General features: G+C 40.5%; 1 protein-coding gene across 4 annotated transcripts in view; it reads left to right on the plus strand.

Moving 5' to 3' along the window:
* LOC135489719 (serine/threonine-protein kinase 10-like) overlaps positions 1-22,155 on the plus strand; it is a 41,136-nt gene that overhangs the window by 10,969 nt on the left and 8,012 nt on the right. For 3 of the 4 annotated variants that reach the window (XM_064775210.1, XM_064775214.1, XM_064775211.1), the window contains 5 exons: positions 1,445-1,732; positions 1,966-2,162; positions 2,432-2,579; positions 2,896-2,946; positions 3,721-3,851. In XM_064775210.1, the coding sequence (XP_064631280.1) occupies positions 1,445-1,732; positions 1,966-2,162; positions 2,432-2,579; positions 2,896-2,946; positions 3,721-3,851 (815 nt within the window). The remainder of the gene's footprint in view (positions 1-1,444; positions 1,733-1,965; positions 2,163-2,431; positions 2,580-2,895; positions 2,947-3,720; positions 3,852-22,155) is intronic. The other variant, XM_064775212.1, reaches the window with a different exon arrangement.

Consider the following 22,155-nt stretch of genomic DNA (forward strand, 5'->3'; position numbering starts at 1 on the left):
GTCTGCATCAGTTTGATGTCAGTGTGTGTGACTTGTCCCCTGCCCACTGCAATATCTCACTGTTGTGGTATCCTATGTCTTATCCATAGGTCAGTTCATGTCGTTTTGTTTAGTCAGTCTTTCCTAAGTCTTCGTGGGTTGTTGTCCTTCTCTGCAATCACTGCTTCAAACCAATTCTACATGTAGTCATGGATAGACCCAGTGTGGGGGTAATACCCTAAATGTGGCAGACCTAAAGGTAGGGGACGAACCCTAAATGTGGGGGTGATTCAAATGTTTCATGGAAAGAAAAACTATAATCAAGTCATCAAAAGCAATACCGTTGATGGTGATAATTAAGTGTAATCTCTTTGTTAACCGCATGGACTATCATATACCTGCAGCTTGAACACGTTTGTTGTTACTAATGGCAAATCACAGTCAGCCAAGTTAAGTGCATCGTAGACATCCTCATTTGTTTTCATTGCTGCTTTTGTGAGTTGCAGAACAGATGATGTATCTGTTTTCGTAATGTCACACAAAACTGGCATGTTTCGAAATAAATTCCCAACTTCGGCAGATTGTGATTTGTCCTTAAGTGTTGTTGAACTCCTTTCAGTTAACTGCCAACACTTTTTTCCCTTTGTTCAGAAACTTTAAATTCCTTTACCACTTTTGAGGTTGGTTTGTATAGTGAAAAGACTGACAAGTTTTTCATTCATTACCCCTATCTTTGTGGAGCTGCATGGTATATGAGTTTCCATATGGTAAACAAGGCTAGGCTGAGCTGCTAAAGGAAATACTTGATCAGTTGCTTAGATAAGGGTCCTGTGAATATCTAATATCATACCTCCTTGAGATCAGTGGGTCATTTTAAAGATTTAAGATAATTTTCTAAAGTTCTTGTCCTGCTTGGAAGACTGCATCAGCATTGATTTTCCAGATTTTTTCAGGCTTGCCCCTCTCTTCTTTGCTTTTTGATGTCCCCTCGATTGGTTTTTGGTCAGTTTATGTCAACCGTCTCAAGTCCATGTAGATCAGTCCTAGTGGTATTGAATTGATAGCCATGCTGCATGTGGCATAATCTATGGGCTGGCTTATTAACCTTAAGTTCCACAATACTAATTTTGGCCAGATTACTAATTTTAAAGTTACTTATTGTAAACAAATGTTAGATGTAACAACTAACCTGCTAAAACTATAATAACTGTTAAACCCCAGGAATTTTTAAACATTTTTTATATCTTGTTCAATCATGCATCATCAAATTATTTCTCTTTTAATCTGTTTGAAAAAATTGTTTCTATTTATTCCCTTGGAAAAGAGTAAATCACTTCAATTTTAAATTGTTGTTGGATATATTGGGGTAAAGTTGCCAAGATTGTTTAACATAACATCATTGAATGCATTGTTAAAGTTATTATTAGCAACAGTTATTGATGATGTGGGATTAATTCTGTTGCAGGTTGATAGTTTGAAAAAGGTAACTGAAGATGATGGAGACAAAACTAGCATCAAGGAAGAAACGATCACCATGGGGGATGAGGATAAGGAGGAGGAAAAACCGGACGCACCTGTCGCAGTCGCCGTTGTGGCGCCGCCGGAACCGGACGAGGTACGAGAGGACGTGGTTGAGGATGTCGTGACGGAGATCGTTGACGATGTGATCCGATCGGACCAGGACGTGCCGTCTGTGCCGCAGGTCGTCATGGAGAGCTTTGATGAGTTAGTGCAAGAAGATATCAATGCACAGGTATGATACGGATGAGGCTTTGAGTTTGTAAACCATGACACTTTCGTGCGTGCCTTATCGTGACGATTTGCGAAAATGTCTTTGAATCAATTTTACTGTGAGCAGAAGTTTTTGCCACTGCCGAATAAATCCTTTCAAATGATAAGTCTGTGGAATCAGTTTCAAAGAACTCAAGTGCCTTCTTTGTCCAAATATCCGTTATTGTTACTCACGACCAAGTGTTACTTTTTCAGAAGCAAAACAATGAGGAACCATCCGAGCCTGTCCAAGATACTGACCTCCTAGTCACCGATATCGATACTGAGATTACCAAGTTACAAGATGGAGAGGATAGATCTGAGGAGGTCAAGGTCGTAGTGCCCTCTGTCATTGTGACGCCAGATCAACCGAGAGAGGAGGTTCACAAACCGAGTACACCACAGTTGGATAGGTGAGCCGAAATTTCTCAGTTCCTGCTGTGTTGCAGCAAATTCATATTAAATGAGAATAGAAACCATCAAAAAAGTTTTAGGACTGATGATGTTTCTTCAATTTGAGCAGAAAAAAAAACAAGTGAAAATAATATTTGAAATTTTTTCATCTTTTTCATAAAAGTTCAAAATTCTGAAAATTTTCAAAGTCAAAAATTTTTGGGACTGATGATGTTTCTTCATTTTGAGCAGCAAATTAAGTATTACTATTAATCGATTTCGATTTCAGGTTATCCAATGAGCAGAAATCTGACTCTGGTAGTCAAGAGACGATAAGCAGTGCTGGTGACACAATGATCGTGGTTGATGACCGACAGCCCAAGGAGCAGAACGCCGTCACCAGGAGGAAGGACAAAAATGAACAGCAGAAAAAAGAGGTACGGGAAAATCTGTGTATGTGTGGTAGATGATACCAATGAATGTTTTAATTAATGTCATTCCTGACTTCCATCTTAAACTACATTCTACTGTCATTTACTATATTTTCATGGGCATTTTCACAAATAGCGAAGTTTTGTCGAAATGAAAATCACAGAAAATTTTTTTGTTTGAAAATGAATGGGTGGCATCAACACAGATCGTTTCAAAAGAAATGTCGTCTGGGTGCATCCCTGGATTGGAGGTCACATGCATGAATGTATGTATCCCGTTTGGCGGAACTGAATCGAGTTATTATCCTGTTTCTATGAACAGGTTAAAGTTAGTTTTGGGATCGCACTCCCTCACAAAACACCTACTATGCAAGTAAGTCGGCACATAATGGTCTCCAGGATAACACTGGTTAGATGTATTCGGCTAGTCTGCTACTTAACTCTGGTCGATAAGATGTATTCAGCTGGTCTCCAGCATAACACTGGTTAGATGTATTCGGCTAGTCTGCTACTTAACTCTGGTCGATAAGATGTATTCGGCTGATCTGCTGCATAACACTGGTTGATCAGATATACTCCGCTGGACATCATGGTCTGCTGCATAACACTTGTAGATAAGATGTATTCGGCTGATCTGCTGCATAACACTAGTAGATCAGATATATATTCTGCTGCATAACACTGGTTGATCAGATATACTCCGCTGGACATCATGGTCTGCTGCATAACACTTGTAGATAAGATGTATTCAGCTGATCTGCTGCATAACACTAGTAGATCAGATATATATTCTGCTGCATAACACTTGTAGATAAGATGTATTCGGCTGATCTGCTGCATAACCCTAGTAGATTAGATATATACCACTGGACATCGTGGTCTGCTGCATAACCCCAGTAGATTAGATATATACCGCTGGACATCATGGTCTGCTGCATAACGCTGGTAGATAAGATAGATACAGCTGAAACATCAGTCATGAGAGTGTTTACAAGTGCTTACAAGTACAGTTGGACATCCAGTTGGATTTCTCAGCCTAGTGACGCCATCTTTGGCCTATCCTCAACAAACCTCTACTTCTAATGCAATCGTCATCTGTGACCCAACCCTGGTTACTAAAAACTAATCGTACTTTCTCAATCTCCAGGCCAAGAGTCAGTACCGGACGTTGACCAAGACGCGGAAATATATCGTCGATGGTGTCATTGTCACGTCCACTACGTCCAAGGTTGTGCTCGTCGGCGAGGAGAATAGGACGAAGGAAGAATTTGAAAACAAGTTAGTCATTTCATTCTTCATCTCGTGTTGTTTGAAACCATTCATGATCTTCTCATTCTTGAATGTAATGAGACCCGGTCACTGGCATTGTCTGGTAAATGGCAATATGGTAAACGTTCCCTCAGGAGCTGGAAGTGGGGGAAGGCCATTTCCTAATGGGTTCAGCAAGTTTGTTTCCATACTTCCTGGCGTATGCCTGTACCTTGTGGGACCTGTGGCCAAATTTGACCAACATTACAACGAGTTAGATGATTATTGAGTGGTTTGACATCTATTTGTCCTTTAAAAGTTTCAGGGAACTGCATATTGTAATACATTTGAGATTCCTTTCGCCCAAGTCTGGTATTGTAGTGAAAGGTGATACAATGGAACTGCAAAGAGGTTCTCAGTTATCCCCTTAGACCACAGCCACCTTTGGTGAAAATCAGTAGGCTGATGCCAAAACGCACACAAGAAGGATTGACTTCAAACTAGGTCACACAAGGAGTTTGGGTTTCAGTCACGGAGTGATTTGCTGGAGATAATGTTGTTCAGTTCAAACAGGAGGATGACAATTTCAGTTTTGTGTGAGGAATACAATATATGTGAAACACTGGGATAGTTCTACCAAGATTCAGAGGAGGATTTGTCGAGGATACAGGAGGGCCGAGTGACACTTCCCAAGGCAGGCTGACTGGTGGTGGCCGCCAAGCGTTGATCAACCACTGATGGAAGTTGCTGCCAGGTGGACATGAGCCTGGAAAGAATGCTCTGGTGAGTAACTGTAACTTTCTCTCTTTGTTCCAAAAGTAATTATTGACCTGAAGGTGCTTAGTCAAAGATTTGGTGACATTTTGGGGCTGTTTTGGTGGGGAAATCCTCATGGCTTTTGCAGAAGCTGAAAGAGAAGTTTCTATATCTGTCCACAGGTGGCACCAAATGCTGTTAGAATGGTTTTATACTGAAGTCAGTCTGAATTATGTATAAACATGGAGACTCAGCTTGAAGTGACATGGCTGCCCCTGGTGCATTATACTAAAAGCCACCTCCAACCGTACTTTTTGCGATTGTTTTACCATATTAGTGAAGTACCCATAAATAGACCTTTGATGTTAGAAAGTGTTTGCTGGCTTTGATGTCGGATACTATTAGGTGGATATCCCTTGAGGTGGAGCGTTCTGTCGGCGTTGGATGGCAGTGGGCAGAGTCGTCGCCCACTTCAGTAGAAGGTTTTTTCTCCACACCGTTTGACTTCTCAGTTCTAGTTGTTCTGAAGCCGGTTGCAGTGGGTTCTTTGCCTATAATGGATGGCTCCTTGAGAGAAAGAAATGCTTGGGTTTGATGGCATTCTCTGGCAACCCTGGACATGTTGTGTCACACAAAAATTTCATCAGAATTCCCAAGAGGTACCAATTTTACCAAGCTTTCTAGCCATCTCAGTCAGAAGACAGCACCAGCCTTCTGCTCACTGACCTGTGAAAAGCAACATACCATGATTGTCGCCTCAGGAAAACTATCTCCTAGATCCGTCCAGGAACTTCATTAGATCTCTCTGCGACGACAATCAGTGAACGTCTGCGGGGCCTTTTGCCGCGGTTCGCTCAAGCATTCCGTGGCCTCATTAGGTGAAACTGACGACTGGCCAATCAGCATTTTATTGATTTTGTGGCGATCCTTTGATTTTTGTCACCTAATGCAAATTCCACCTCGTGCTGGGCTTTTGATAAAAAGTGACAGCGGTGTTGGATGTGATGTGAATTCTGGTACCTGGTGAAGAGATTGAATGGTTGCAGCAGATGCCTGCAGGCTGTCACTTTTGACAGCATTTCTGGTCAATTACTTCAGACATTCCTTTTGACAGCTTTAACGGTTGGTTTGTTGGAGGACACAGTTCACTGTAAACTGTCATATATTTGCAAAACATGATCGGATCTCAAAGGGTGAATGGCCGATGCAGAATCTGAAGCATGAGATTGCCTCAGTGCATATAAATGCTTGAGAAAACATGGAATATAATCTGTAACTATATTTCATGCACAAAATCTACACTTTATCTTGAAGAATCAATATTGAAAATTGCAAAGTGTGCAATGCTTAACCTGGTGCCTAGGGGCACTGTGTTGCTCTCTTGCATGGTACGCTACACTGTTACATACAAAAACCGTAGCCTTGGGAACGTGGTTGAATTTGATTGCATTGTGCGCATCTAAGTTATAGTGAACTTGCTACCCTTGAGAAAACCACCAGATGAATTTGCTGTTGAAAACATTGAGTCAACACTTGAGTTGGATATATACCAGCCACATGCTTTTTTGTAGCTCTTTCTGTAAACATGGCATTAAAACATCACTGGTTGGACAGAAAGCTTTGTGAATATGACTTTCATGACCGATGTTTTGAAGATGTCATGAAATGGCAAAGTTCAAATTGTAGTTCATTATGGAAATCATGGTTGTTCTCAATAGCTTGTATGATGATGTTGTTGTGATTCCCCTCCCTATCATGAAACAATCACTTACAATCATCCACTGCTATTATTTGGAAGCCGTTCAAATTATATACCATATACTTGGTCTCGTCGAAACAAAACTCCTGTTTCCATGGCGATGGGCAACTTTTGATGCCTGGAAACTGCCGTGGGGTGATGAGGAAATGTGATGATAAGTCAATAACGGGATGCAGCGGGGGTCTGTATATGTAGTGGGTACTTTAGACGCATTGTTGTCATCAGAGTTGGTGTCATTATATTGAGTACTACGCACTTGTATTTGATTGCCAAATCAATGTTTGGAGTGTAATGTAAGACAAGTGCATTACAGTACTCTTCAGAAGTGTCATCCTTTGTTGTGCGTAACATTCACACATCCTTACTTTCTACAATTATTTTAATTAACCTAATCAATTTTTGCTACATTTTGATATACCAAAAGAGATTCTTTTGAGACTTGATAGAATGATACAGTTGATATGATTTGTGTCCTGTTATAATTAGTCCATAAATCTCATTAATGGGTAGCTTATCACAATCATAGATCATGGTTGGATGGTGTCTAATGGTGTGTTCACACTGGATGCGAATTGAAACCGAATTCCGTAGAGCGCTCTCCGGAATACGAATTGGTTAATCCAGTTTCAGAATGGTCGCGTCACACTGACCCGAATACGCATTCAAATCGGTTTAAAACGCGCTACACTCAATGCGTATACTAACATCAAGCATTCAATTTAATCTGCAGATCCTGCAAGAAGCAAATTCTAGTACATGTACATACATACATAAAAAAATACAAGAACATTTTCATTCAGCATACATTCCTAGGCCATTCACCATTCAATCTTGGTCTCTGTCGCGTAACAAACAATCAAACATCTGATAAGATCAACTTTACTCCGTACAAAAATAAATCTATTCAAAATTGCATGAAAAAAATATTCTAAAAACATCTTCATATTGTGTTTGGTAGATCATAACTCTACCATTTACCAGGCATTCACTTCAGCACATCCTACAAGACTAGCACAATCAATTGAATTGATAGAAGTTTGGCGCGGAGAATTAACGGAAGAGGAAGTGCGCCGGGCGCATGCACAGTGCGATCGAAATTCTTAATTCGTATCAAGCGCGTCACACTTGAAATCTCAATACGGTTTCGTTGATTCGGATTAGCTGATTCGCATTCAATTCGGTTTAAGAACCGTGTTGGTTGAAGCGGATTGAGATCGGTATGAACCGATTGAGTGTGACGCCCCAATACGTATCAACGTTTTAATTCGAATTCAATTCGTGTTAAAACCCCAGTGTGACCACGGCATAAGTCTGAGAAAAAAAGATCTGATGATAATATTGCTTATCAGTTCTTTTCACATGCATATTTGCAGAGCTTGCTTCCAATTACTTCCTCAACCCACAAAAATACATGTTTCTCTGTTACATGTACTAGATGCTCCATCACATCTCCGTTCAACTTCAATACTTACGTTATTATGTTACTATTTTCTAATTCTGAACTGTGGTAATTTTAATTTTCATAAATGGTCAATAATGTTTAAGACGCTTTTTTGACTGAGTTCACCCCAGTTCATCATTCATGTGGCGGACTTCCTTGTCTGATTTCTCTTCCCTTATTTCCTGTTGCTCAGAAATTAGCTCACTAGATAATCGATGGCCAATTTGATAGATGTCAGGAGAAATCACTATCAGCTTCAGTGGCATGTCAATAAAGGTCAAGGTCGGGTATGCAAGTTCGTATACCGACCATGACATTGAATAAAACAGTGGACTGGGGCATTTGATATTGAATAACGATTCTGATTCAGTCGCCAATAGTTTCAAGATGCACCATAATATATTTGTAAGTATAATGCTTCCAGTGCTTCATTGATTTTGTAAACAAGTGTAAGCGATGAGTCATCTTCTCCACGCTCTCAGCTGATGCTGGTAACGTTAGAACCCGGATGAAACCACTGCCTCAGCAACATTGCCAGGAATCATGGGTAACCAATGCAAATTACGATATCGTCATTCTGACGCAGTCGTGTATGGCAATCGCTGCGAAGAATAGATTTGGCGGTTAAGGATAACTCTGTGGATGCTAGGGATTGTATGATTAGAGAATGTAGCATTTGGTCTGGTGAGAGCAGATTAATGATGTAGCGTTCATGATAGGAATTCCTCCTCTAAGGTAAGGTTAACCTGAAGAGATTCATTGCCGTCAGTATTTTCTGTTTCTATTTTGGTATTAGCGTATACTGTTGGTATCCAATGACAAATGTAATGTATTTAACGTGGTTGGCTACACAGAATAGACTTCTCATTACTCTCAGTAACACAGTGCATTTCCTATTTGTTTTCAAACAAGACAACATGCTAAAGGATTTCAACGGCATTGTGTGTGTTGACATTAGTCATTCATCACATTACGTCATTCTGTACCAAACGTTTCACACAATAGAAAATGTTGTGTCTCCTTGGCCAAGTCTCTTCACTTGAGGTGTCAATGTCGGTGTCGTTGTCAGAGTAAGGTAGGATGGTTAAGCTGCGAAAATGGAGTTGTAGGTGATAGGTGATGTTCAGGAGAGAGGCGAATGGTTGCTGATTCCTAACACAATCTATGCTTAATCAGATTCGTGCAAAATTAATGGTGGCTATTCAGAACCACGACTGACATTGGCCCATCACAGCCTCTCGAAGAAGATCTCCTCTCGTGAGACCATAGAACCGATTAACGGACCTTACATGTCCTTCCACTGTACACTTTTACATCTTCATGTAACGTCATGCTGACTTGTCCGTCAAGACATAATCGATCCATTCTGTTTGTTGTCATGTTAATAGTACGGAGAGGTTCTCTTCATTGTCTGCTATATTGAGTTTATCGATCTTCTGAGCTCTATCAATATGAATATGGCTAACATCTGCTAGTTCACGCTGTTCAGACTCCCGAGGATGCCCAAGCCCGGCCAGTCCCACGGACGTCCTGCATCATGAATATGCCTGAGAACTGCAAATCTTAGTGCTCTTAATATCTGGGTTGGCCTTTCACGAGGTCATCATTTGCTGTCCAACTGCTGAGCTGCTACATGTATACATGTAGAAAGGTTCAGCTGTAATATCTTATTGGCTCGATCATTCAATATTGATATTGTGTGAAGAAGCCTGTCCTCGTCTGACCAGGGTATTGATCAGACAACACAGCTAACTTTGTCCCATCTGCTTGTTTCCAGCCTGAAGGCTAACTGGCAGTATCACGAAAGAGATAGCTTGGACAGATGCCTGATTACAGAGGTCAAATTGTACAGAAATGACCTATTCACACCCGAATTATAGCCCTAATAGAGAGGGTTTCATGCGGACAGCGGTATCCTCTGAGGGGGGTTCTACTGTAGTATGTAGCCCTCGTGTAATTCCAAACCATACTTCAGTATCAAAAAGAAAGTGTCGACTCTTTCTTGAAAAAACTGAACATTTGCATTGAGTATGCATCTTCAGCACTTCAGTGAACTGTAGTGGATGGTATGTCAAAATCATCAATTATGATGGCGATCTTGCTTGAAAAAACCTCATCGGAGTCTGCATCTTACTCGAGATCTTATGGTGGTATGTGGACTCATTAGGATAATGAATGATGTGCTGGTCCTCAGAGATTAGTATCTTTTATCATTATTACATTATAGCTGTCACATCTCATGCATATTTCTCACTTTAATCAACCCTGATAGGCTGTTTTTTCTTGGCATATTTGCTTGCATTTGGTGGGAAGATTGTATGAAAGGTTTCGCAGTCCTAAGGTTGTTGCTGTTTGACTGTTTAATAGAAAGTTATGATAATCAGAAAAACATCCTGTAGGAAGTGTTTTGGTTTTGCTCTCTGAAGATTTTATGCTCATGTGTTTCATCTGTTCAAGTTGGCATTCATTCAGATTCAGGAAAAAATGAAAAGCGCTTGGTTTGAGTGAGTGTTGGCCTCCATCACGAGGGCCGGGTTAACCAGAGATCATTATCACTGTGAGAGGAGAAAGCTGATTCAAACCCACCTGTGGAATATGAGATCAAATATGTCTGCAAATTACCCAAAACTTGTTAAAAGGTTGCTGCAGTTTACCTTTTATCATGCCCGATCTTATTTGCGATACCATCTGAAGAATCCGTGGCCTTTGAGTTTGCCTCGTTTCACCTGATCATAAGCCAATGATTATTGGGTAATATTGGCCACTGATATGTCCAGTGGCTGCCAAGATCCCTCAAGGCAGAGTGCCCTGGTGTGAGGTTCCAGACCGCAAGTTGAACTGCAAGGTGCATCAGTTCAAGTTTCTCCTCCATCTTTTCCATAATCTAAATGTCAAGACTCGATGATGTAAATCTCAATCAACATTTCCTTAGTTAGGTTGTGTTTGACAGTATCAAGTGGCCTTGCTGATAGATCAAGAGACGAGTATGCCTAGATTGCTGTAAACAATCTTTACTATTTCTCTTGAAGTTTACATCAAAACGAGCAATTGTGAACTGAGCCTTCATAGTCAGGAAGCTGTTATTGGTCTTTCCTTACCTCATCTTTCAGTCAGGAAACCCGAGATGAAGAGAAATTGATAAACTTTTTTCAAAAGTTTGCAACGCTCCTTAACTGAGCCTTCAAAGTCCGGAAACTGTCAACAGTGCCTTCCTCTCCATCTCTTAAGTTAAGAAACCCTACACCAGATCACGAATCCTGACGAGACAAAAATGCTAAAGTTCATACAATGCCGCGTAGATCAGCTGCTCAAGCAGTCGAGTAACCATGACAACGCGGAGGAATCTTTCTTATTGATTTGCCGCGTCCTTAGCCGACGCAACTGTTGATGTGAGGCTGGATGGCGTATCATTGATGGAGAGATGCTGCTCTTTCATTCGGGTTCCGCATCGGTTTGTTCCTAACCAATTTGTCTCCACCCTCTCCTCTCATTTATTCCATCAAATTGAGTAGAGTCATACTGGTGATGCCAGTTCCATTCCCAAGCTTATTCAGTGATATTCGTCCTTACTGAACGACCAGAGATAGATCATACTGACCATAGCCACTTCTATATCCAAGGTTATTCAATGGCACTTGCTGGTTTAGTCCTGAGAAGAGACCAAGACCTAATGAGGGTTGAGGCAGTGATTTACTCTTACTTGGAGATGGTCAGTCCCTCTTTTAGGTGGTGAGGAGTTCAAATATCCTCCGAGATTGGCAATATCTGCGTCCATTGAGAGAGCACAACAAGAAAGCCTCAACTGATGAGGAAGAAATGAGCCGTGATGCTAATAATCATCTCATCAGAGTCAAATATTTGATCGATCTCAAGATTGGAGGCGTCCAGTCTCACTTTCATGTTTGACGTCATTAAGGGCTGATTTGGATGGCATCCACGTTGTACGTTACTATTCAGAAGTCGTCTTTTTCGCATTTGCTGAAGAGTCGCTTCTTTTTGACAAGATTGTACAGCTGATATCTCCAATGGATTCCCTATTACCTGTCCTCTTTCCAACCATAATAAGGCCGATATGTTGGTCTATATAAAGATGCAATTATTGTTGTAGCAGAATCTCCTTTATCATGAGCTCTTGGATCAGACGATCTAGTTATGAAGATAGCGTGTTCAGGTTATCTTATGCAGCTAAATCATCAACATCTCATCTTGCCTCATCATCAATCTTTTCCTTTTTTTGCCCCTTTTCTAACAGAAAGAGTAGTGCGAGTTAAAGCCATATTCAGATACATGTACTGTCAATCACCAAATTTGCGCATCTTTTTGGAGAATAATGAAATATTTTTCAAAATTTTTTGCCGAAATTTCTGGGTTTTTTTCATCAAAATTTCTTTTCAAAATTTTTTTATCTTTGTCGAAAATTCTGTTTTTTTTCCAAAAATAATTTTTCCACAATTTTTATCTTTGCCGAAATTTCTTGTTTTTTCAACAAAAAAATTCTTTAAAAAATTTTTTTTTTTTTTTAATTTTTAATTTTTTTATCTTTGTCAAAATTCTAGGTTTTTTCAAAAAAAAATTTTTCAACAATTTTTAAAAACTCTAGATCATTTGCAAATTGGTGGAATTTAAAAGAATTTGTAGAAGATCATCAAATTTGGATAACCAGCCGCTGAAATTACCAATAGCATAAGACGATCCTGTGGTATTGGGTCCACAGCCAAACGGTATTACTATAATCATCTCTGGCTACAACCAACCCCAGCGTGACATAATCAGTTATGACAGCCACTGAGTGGATAAAAGGAATCTAACCAACCAACATCAAAGTAAACTGTAATCCCGGCTTGCATAAACTGGAGACTGGCTTTGTCAGATTTATTAAAGCTGGCATTAAACCCGCTGTTTCTGTACACCTCATTTGGAAATGAACTTTGCGAAAACGACTTGGAACTGCATTCTCCCCAAATTAAGAGGATTCTCTTCAAACATGGGTCTGGATTATGAGGAAACATCTCAGTGCAGCGTCTCTGTCGGTGAAAAATATGTTGTGCTTTCTTGAAATCGACCAACTGTTGCATGTTGTCATTTTTGCAACAGGTTGAAAAAGTCACCCCGAGATGTTTGGAAGGAGGTAAGGAGCACCATTGAGTGATAAATGATAAAATTGCTACACTACTGGTTGCTAATTGGCCAGACATCAGACTCTTTTGATGAAACCAAGCCAGCCCTAACCAAGGACAAATTCCCCTGTTGAATTAATATCGGCCCTATATATTTGACAAGCGTCTCATATTAATGGATTGCCTTTGATCTCTGAACATGATTCAATCACGTTGATCTAAAATGACCTTGGGACGCCAGGATCGAGGCGATTTTGAAAATTCATTAATCTTTTGGGTACCATCAATATAGGACTCGAGAGATAGATATCAACAAATTAGTTAACACTGCTGATGCCATTGGCACCAATGCCATAGGCTCCATCGCTGTTGCTGAATCTGGATGTGGTGGCTTCTGGGTTATATTTGTAGAACGATGGTTTGATATCACCAAAACTCTGTTTCTGCCTAAAAAAGGTTTCGCAGAAGTTTTACCACTCTCACTTTGAAAATTTAAACTTATGCTCAGCTGGTTTTATCGAAAAATTACGCAAGAAGATCAGGTGTCCCACCTCGTCTGTCTCTTCTAGTTAAAGCAGAATTTTAACGAACTCTCTAATTAGATCTTCGCCCCTGTCATAACCAATTCCAGTTTCACTGTTGGATAATCCAATTTTCTGCCAACATGAACACCAGAACCGTCACTTAATACTCAAAGTGATTTGTTCTCAATCGTCAAGTGGAAGTGCCCGTATCGGTAATTCATTTTGGTTGCCTTTGGCTGCTACACGCGGGAAAGATATTTTAGTTCTTTTTAGTAGCGCTTGACATTTTTTAGTATTCTAGTTTGACAATAATGATTAGCAATTGGTTTGTCAGTTTGCAATGTTATTTGTGAACAGTACAGTATATTCATGCGCTGATATTGTCATCCGGTTTCATTTGTAAGGCCGTCTCCAATGAGACAAGTCTTCAATAGAAATGTTGATGAAATCGTTCAGAAACAGACACGACATCCCTGAGCAAATTGGTTGAACGATTGTCGAAAGATTTTTTCACAAAGACGGGAAATTCTATAGATTGGCTCAATTCCCTGTTGAATCTGATTATCTTATGAAATCATTGGTGTTGTCGAGGGTTCACACAAATGTTGACTGGTGTCATTTTGAAATTCAATGATAACTGATCCATGATGGAACAAAATGGTCATGTCTATCATGCATTGTACACGTAAACCAGTGGTATCGTGTCAAAACTACATAACCAGCCAAGGGAGTCGTTTATACAAAACCCTTGCAGGTAATCCCCCTAATCCTGTCTTTATGGATACAGATGGCCTCCAGTGATGTCACCAGGATAATAGCAGGATCATGGCGAAATTACCTAATGACTCCCTTCGGCGCTGTTTATTCTGAAAAACTGGCACAGTCGGGGCAATTAACCTTGGAGAAATGGGGTAGCTGATGGTTTCTTCCACTTGTTTTGAAGGAAGACTGGTGCATTAGACGTCGGTGGTGACCCGAGTAGTCTCTCAAAACCCTGGTCTGATCGCCAGGCTACTTCACATGTCTGGCTTTATGCATAAGGTTAGCCACTGTTAAAAATATAGGTGAATATCATAGCTATTACCAAGAAGTAATGCTTGTAGTCGAGGGACTCGCCATAGAGACTGCACCATGTGCTACGTGTCCCAAGGAGATGACAAGCGCAGCCGGTACCAAGAATTGACGTCACAACTCTGAGTCATATTTGTCATGATCAGCTCTTGTGTTGGTTGTTGGTGGAATATGGAACAAAGGATATGCAACTGAATTCACATGCCGCGATCCTCATCTTCCAGTAGGCCTACATATATGTCCATATTTGGATGGATTCCACTGACGTATGTTCTATGTCCTGAAACTTCCCTGTGGCTCCTCTTGATAGAATAGTTATATTCTGTAACCCTAAATAGGCCTAGTTATAAAGTCTATGGAAATGCGTAATTGCTTAATATTCAGCATGGTTGCTGTGGAGTTGGCGGCATACCATGGCAACCAGCCGGCCATTCACGGAGATGAGAAAAGTGGTGGTGGGAGGGTTAATCAGACTTGCAAGCAAGACTCCCTTCAACTGTTTTCCTCGTTTCCTTGGTAACTGTTACTTTTGTAACGTGACCTTATTGTTGTCATTATGACACATTCATAAGATGGGATATTGGCCAAATGATATGTTTCTCACCTCAGTCAATTGGGCTAATTCCTGCAAATGACGGGAAAGATGTTGCATGTTTCGTGTAACATTCTATTGAATGCAAACAATATATCCCTTCACTATGGGTTAATATTCTCTCAATGTTCTCACGTGAGCAATATTTGCGATTGCTGAAAACCAACGCAGAAGATTAGAAAAAAGACTTGGCAGAAGACAGATGTGAAGGCTGACGTACTTAGAAACAACTGGATCAACTCCAAACATTGACTTTTTAACTCAACTGGATTCCAAGCTGGGCTTCAGTGGTTGAAAAAGTCAAATACTCAGTATCTCAGCGCATAGCGCAGGCTCGGATGAATCATAGCAACCACTTGTTGTGGCTTAGGTAGATTGAGAAGAATTAGGCCTGTGTACATCTTCAACCGCTGAGGAAAGGTGATGCTTGTTGGATGTTAGGCAGGTTTAAGGGGGCTATGTTTTGAGGTTCTTTCCTATTGTTATGGAGACTGACCTGACTTTTTGCTACGTGGTTGAAGAACAGCCTTTGAACATAATAACTATGGTCATTCTTTCTGACTAGTATGCATATCTTCAGGCAATCCCCTCTGAACGAACAGATGTTCCAAAATTCCTCAGCACTGTTTCTCAAGTTGAAGCAAAAAAATGCCAAGTTTCTGACCTTCAGTTTGCCTATAACTCCTAACATTTCTGCTGGTATTTGTTCCTGATGAATTCGCCTCGCCAGTTCCAGCTCTTGGAATCTTGTCAGAAATCCTCAAAGTTTGGCAGACGGAGGAAATATTCTGGTATTCTGACTATTTGGTAATTGGTCATAAAAGAACAGGTGAAAAGTCCAACAGATCCATTTTTTGGGATCAGTTGTTGATTGCCATTACTTGTGGTAATTTAAGACTGCATGAACTTCAAAACGCTCAAATCTTTGTTCATGAGAGAGTCACACTTATCATTGTGGGAATGTATTTGCGATCACACGGGCAGACGGCATTCCTTCTGATGAATCATCGAACTGGCACAGGATGTAAAGTTAATTAGGAACCTTGTTGTATTCACCTCATTTTGATATCGCCAGGTGGAAAAATAATGTATTTCCCCGACCGAATCGATCGCAGGAATGATGTTAAGTTCATCGGAGGTATAAACACATCATTTCAAATCTGGCTTGAATATCTAGCACTTGTATTGACATTGTTTTGAGCCCAGCCAGCTTCCAGATATCATTGAATCAAGCTCTCATTTTGTAAGCAATGCTGATGAAATGCCTCGAAATATTTTGAACACTAAAATTGCCAAATCTTCAATCCTGAATTGATCTGTTTCGATTCTTTAAATTGGAATATCTCGATGGATTCTCGTCGCTGATTGCGATCCTAGCCACCTAACTCATTATGGTTGCTCTTCACCTAGCCTCTGGCACGCCATCGTTATTTCTCAAGTACGCAAATTGGCTGATGAATTAGATTTCACGCCAATATCACTCAGAAAATTCACCAATTTCACGATTAATTTCTGCTTCTTAGTCGAGAGTAATTAGAAATCTTTGGTTCTTTAAATGGGGTCTTATTTTTAAGAGGTTCAGGTTGTTAAATTGACAGGTTGGGTGAAGAGTTCTGGTGGAGGGTGAGGTGTTCTGAGGTTGGAATGTTTAGGGTTCAAACCCTCGTCTGTTGTGAGTCCATGGGCAATGCACTTATCTTCTCTCAGCTAGAGTCTTCTTATCAGGTTTTTCCTGTTAGGAATTAATGATGTCTTTCATTCTTTTATGATTTCCATTTGAAAAATAACCAACTGAATCGATCGTCTCAATGTCTGTTCCATCTTGATTGGTGGTATTAAAACCAAGTGCCACCATGAAATCTGTAATTGATTCAGAGTTCTACTTGAGGTGAGATCAAGATTATCAGTTTGATCACAACCAGATGAGAATTTCAAACTTTTCACATCCAGGCCAGATTCAAGTGTTCCCCTCCCGGCTTTGAGATTTTTTCTGCCCGGCAAGAAAAATCTCGACCATTTCAAGATACTTCTGTAGCAGACAGCAATTGACATACTTATTTCTGGTCCATGTTAGTGGTTTCATCAAAGTTTTTTTATGTATATTTCTCTCCAATTAACATATTTCTGGCCAAGCAAAAGTTTCAACGATCCTCAACCTGCTTTGCCACTTAGTGTGTTTGTGATTAAGAAGGAATGTTTTGCATGTTGATTGCATTTTTCCATGTTCATCAAATTCATGAGAGTTCTTATGCCAGTGCTGATGAATATGTGATCCCATATTTTACCATAACATTGCGGAGCACTCACCAAAATCTTGGACTCTCGTGAAAAGCTTGAAAACGATTTCATGAATAGGTTCTAAAAGTCATCAAGTGTAAACGCATCTCTGATGGAATTTTTGACAGGTTTTTATGATTCTAGTTGCAGACAGAATTCAAACAAATGTGATCACTTTCCATTTGCATTCTGGTTCAGTCCTGTTCAAGAAAATTTGATTTCGCCCCTGATCAATATCGAATTTATGTTTCAGGAAAAAAATCCCATGCTCTCGCTCAAATTGGACCCATGGTAACAAAATCTATACCTTTGTCTTTACAGGAGATGTAATTTACGAATCGGCCAATCAGATCACTGGAATATTTCACCGCCAATTACTGAATGACGACGCAACGGAATCAAATCATGCCAGCCATGATGAAAGCAGACGCGAGAAATCAAGAAATATTTGATATCGACTCGAAGAATTCGGCATCAGAATGTCATTTGTTCACTGAATACCTCTTCAGATCGTGGAGGGAATAAATTAACATGTAGAGTACATCTGCCCTCCGCAGGGATGTCGGAAATTTGCTCTTATATGGCATAATTTTGTCTCGTCTGACAAAAACTGAACAAAGCTCTTAGGCACGTCTTCCAAAAGACGTGACAATTTGGGATATTTTTCCGTGGGTGCGAAAAATCAGCCATTTCGTCTTCCAAATTTGGCTCGATTCTGCATTATACTGCATGAAAATTTGAAATGAAGAAATTTTTTGACAATCAGTCAACTTGAATTTGAAATCTTTTTGGTCGTAATCTTGATTGGATTTGGGAATTTGATACGTTGATAAACTTGTGAGACGAAAATTCTGGGCACAATTTCCGTTCAAATATTGGCGAGTCTCTAGAGTATTATTGGCTGCGGGAGCCGAAGGGAACCTTGCTGGGATATTGGGATTGGTGGAAGCAGAGGATCTGGACCAAAAAGCCATTGGATATTGGCAAAAATATATAAGACGAGTGACACGGAAGTCTAAGGTGAGTTGAAAATGTAGGCGTCAAGTTTGAATAAGACTTAAAGTGAAAGTCATAGTGATGGGTGTCACTGATACATATTCCTGTGGAGAGGGTGGTACCGGGATGTATCAGAAAATAGTCACAAAATTCTCGCTGGTGTTACCCTCTTTCATTCCCTCCACACGAAGTGTGTGACTCTGCATTAGTGATGGGCATCGGGAGTCCTGAGGGTGAGCCCATCTGCCTTTATGCTGCCTTTGCAAAACTAAGATGCCCCACCACTACCTTTTGAAATCCTAGATGGACATTGGGTGAGGAAGTTATATTGGAAAAGTCAAGTATTGGAGAAAGAAAACACAATATGTGACAGACGATGCCATTCTCATATCCAAACAAAAGTTAGATATCAGCAAGAAGTCAATATTTTTATAGATCAGCCAGGTTCTGGATGGCTGTTCACCTGACCTGCCTCCTGGGATGATATCAATATCTCATTGACTATGGCTCTGATCAATTCTAGACGTTTGACCTATTGACGTATTCCTGCCGCATCGCGGATGTCATTACAGCCAACCACTCCTCCATGTTGATCAGAATAGGCGATAAATCCCATCAATGTAGACAGATTCTCATGAGCGAGGAGGCTGTTTAGAATGTTTGCACACTTTGAAGAATCAGGGCCCCCCCCCGTCGTCGATTGTTCCAATCTTTGTTCTAATGCGTTGATTCCTCTTGTATCTTTCAGGGACGGATAAATGAAGAGTTCACAGGGCATTGATGTTGCAAGGAATCAATCGATGTCCATCGGGGTTTGATTTATACATTCCGTTGGATTCTTGATGGGAGATTGGAACATTGGTGAGAAGCCATATATAGGGAATTAAAAAGACGACCTGAGCACAGTTTGGAAAAAGACGAGGAATTCGTTTTGTGCCATAGCATTTGAATATTGAATGTTTATGTGGGAGGTCATTGGTTTAGTGTATCCCAAGAAAGGTCAAAGGTCAGTGAAGTGAACTGACCAGTAACATTCCAGATAGTGACGTTTAGGCATTGAGTAGAAGAAATTAGGCATTGTGGGAAGGTCGTGTAAGACGGAAGAACTCATAATGCGATGTACTGTATAGAGCTGTGATTTACAGAAGCCAACTGACACTGAGTTGGAGACGCAATAGACAGTTTTCATTCAAGAACCGAAAATCATAACATTTGGAAGGGCAACGTTAGCGCGTAAGGTGAAGATGTTGACGTAAAGCTCGCTGGAATATTATTTTTTCATACTTTTTTCCAACCGATGTCTTCATGCAGTTTGTTCACAAAGTGAAGAACTGTGTTGCCAGTTGCTCCTCACGGCCACGTGCAATGGGCAATGTGCTAAGTACACAGAAATTCCTAAGCGACCTTTGGCAAGTCAGTGCAAGCGCCCCCTTACCGAAGCGACGAAACAAAATGGCGCCGGCACCGACGGAAATGGAGTTGATGCGCTATCCAAGCTGCGAGGACTGTTCTTACTGTGATAAAAAGCTTCTTTTCGAGGAAGGTGTGGTCTATGTGGATATTTACACCGGGAAGTTTGTGATTGATGGGGTCCTAAGGAATGACTTTGGCGGACCCCCTAAAGTGAAGAAGAATTGGCTTGCCCCTCGCACTCGCTCTGAGGATTTCGATGAGCGTTCGTGGCGTCAGACCTACCCCCAGACTATGGTGTTCGCAGTGGAATTGTATTACAATATGCAGTTCATTAAGTAAGCCAGACTTGGTTTCTGTGATGCTCTAACCCATATAAGACTGGTGTTGGCAAATATTCTTTGGTTAGAAAATTTCGGAACCAATTTGGTTCTCAAGTTATTGATTTCAGGTGTAATTCATCACTTTCAAGAAACCAGCAGTCTTATATGAGTTGATTTGAATGTTGTGAATGGTTATTTTTGCGATTTGTTTGTGTTCATATTTTCTCTAAAATGTGTTCTCATAGTCGTACTTCTATGATATATGCGGCACATTTCATTTACAGCTGATGTAGACTGATTGACAGTCCTTGATTGAAAAGATCACTTCATTTGCCTACTGATTTCTGTGGGACGTAACAATTATAACTGGCTTTGCTGTCGACCTCATATTTGGTCTCGAGGGTGCTGTTTGACGAAGTTGCCTTTTGTAACCTCTATGAAAAGTAACCACAAAGAAAGTAATATGGAACAGTGAGATTCTGTACCTTATCTTAGTTACAGTTCCCACTCATATTTTGTGATTATGGATGAATTTTTAAAGTCTTTTCACTGCATTTCTCTGCATTGTGAACCGTTTGTGGAAACGTCAATATTTAGCGTCTGCTTCGCTTCCCAATGTCAGTGACCTTGTCTGACTGAGTCACCCAGAGCCATAACTAATGAATCTACCGTGTGCTTCCTCATCCATCTCGCTTTATTCTGAGAGCGCCATTTGCATTTACAACCGATTGATCATCCTTTAGAGGTGCGGGTGAGGTGTTCCTCATCGCTGCTAATCAAATTGGCGTGCAAAGGCGGGAGACGTTTGACAGAAATGGACGATTATGGTCAGTCTTTATAGGTGCATGATGATGTATTCAACATCAAATTGGTTAGCCAGGTATTAGTTTACGATGATCTACATGTATTCCCCGTCGCAGCAATCAGATTGGCTTGCATGAGAAAGAAATGATAACTGAAATAAACGATTATGGTCAGTGCCTGTTTGACCCTTCCTATGTAATAGCTTTCACCGGACATCGAAAACGTTGAGCAGAGATAGGCAATTCTGTCCAAAAGTGTCTAAAATCTTCATGCCACCTCTGCCCCCCCCCCACCATCCTGTCTGATAATAGGCTTCTAATCTATTTGATGAACACCTCAAGTCACCTTGCATCATTTTAAACCAATTTCTAAGAGCGTCCCTTCGGGAGGCAACTCTGCTTGATCACTTCCATTGATTGAGGTGTTTGCCTTTGGGAATGAAATCTATTGAAGGGAATAACAAGATTGCTTAGGGATCATACCCACCATAGCAATCAAGTATTCGCTGTCTGCCCTGGGTGTCCCCGTCTGGTAGAGGTCCCATGTCTTTTGACCAATTTCTAAAGTGCATTCAGTTTGGTCGGAGTCAAGTAATTTCACTCAGGCAAGTTGGGGTGAAACTTGTTTGGCAAGGAAAACTTTCATTCTTTTGTCCGAAACTTCGCCATATTCTCAACACTGGAAATGCACTTTATAGCATCTTGGTACCGCGGGACGAGTGTCAAGCCTGATACCAAACCTCAGTGGAACAGATGCCTCGCTTTATGCGAGCTTGAACGCGCCCTTTATAGCCGGTGTTGTATGATTCATCCTATACTGACATGACACTTTGACAGACTGGATCAAATCACGAAACGATCACTCTCTGAGCTAGTAGCTCAATAAAGAACCACAGTATCTTTCTCAGTCATGTCCTATAATTTGGTTAATAGATTTGCCATTTTCTCTTCCTTTACTCCCTGCCTTTACTCTATTGGTATTGGCAGTTTTATCAGCTATTTCAGTCCTGGGAAAAACTCAAATGTTCAACTCGCTCTGTTTTCGTCTCTGAGGTAAAGAACTCTGCACGGAGTTTTTGTACCCATTAGGTTATTATGCTGCACCAGATATAGAAATTTCTAAGAAAAATGCCATTTTTTGCTTGGGGTGTATCTGCTGGCAAGACGTTTGAAAAACACTTTTGAGCAGATTTCTCATTTTTTCAATTCTTAGGAGCTGTGAAAATGAAATAATAACTCTCTTCTTTCTGATCGTAGACGAAAGA

This window comes from Lineus longissimus, chromosome 6, assembly GCF_910592395.1.
Source record: "Lineus longissimus chromosome 6, tnLinLong1.2, whole genome shotgun sequence".
Lineage (NCBI taxonomy): Eukaryota > Metazoa > Nemertea > Pilidiophora > Heteronemertea > Lineidae > Lineus > Lineus longissimus.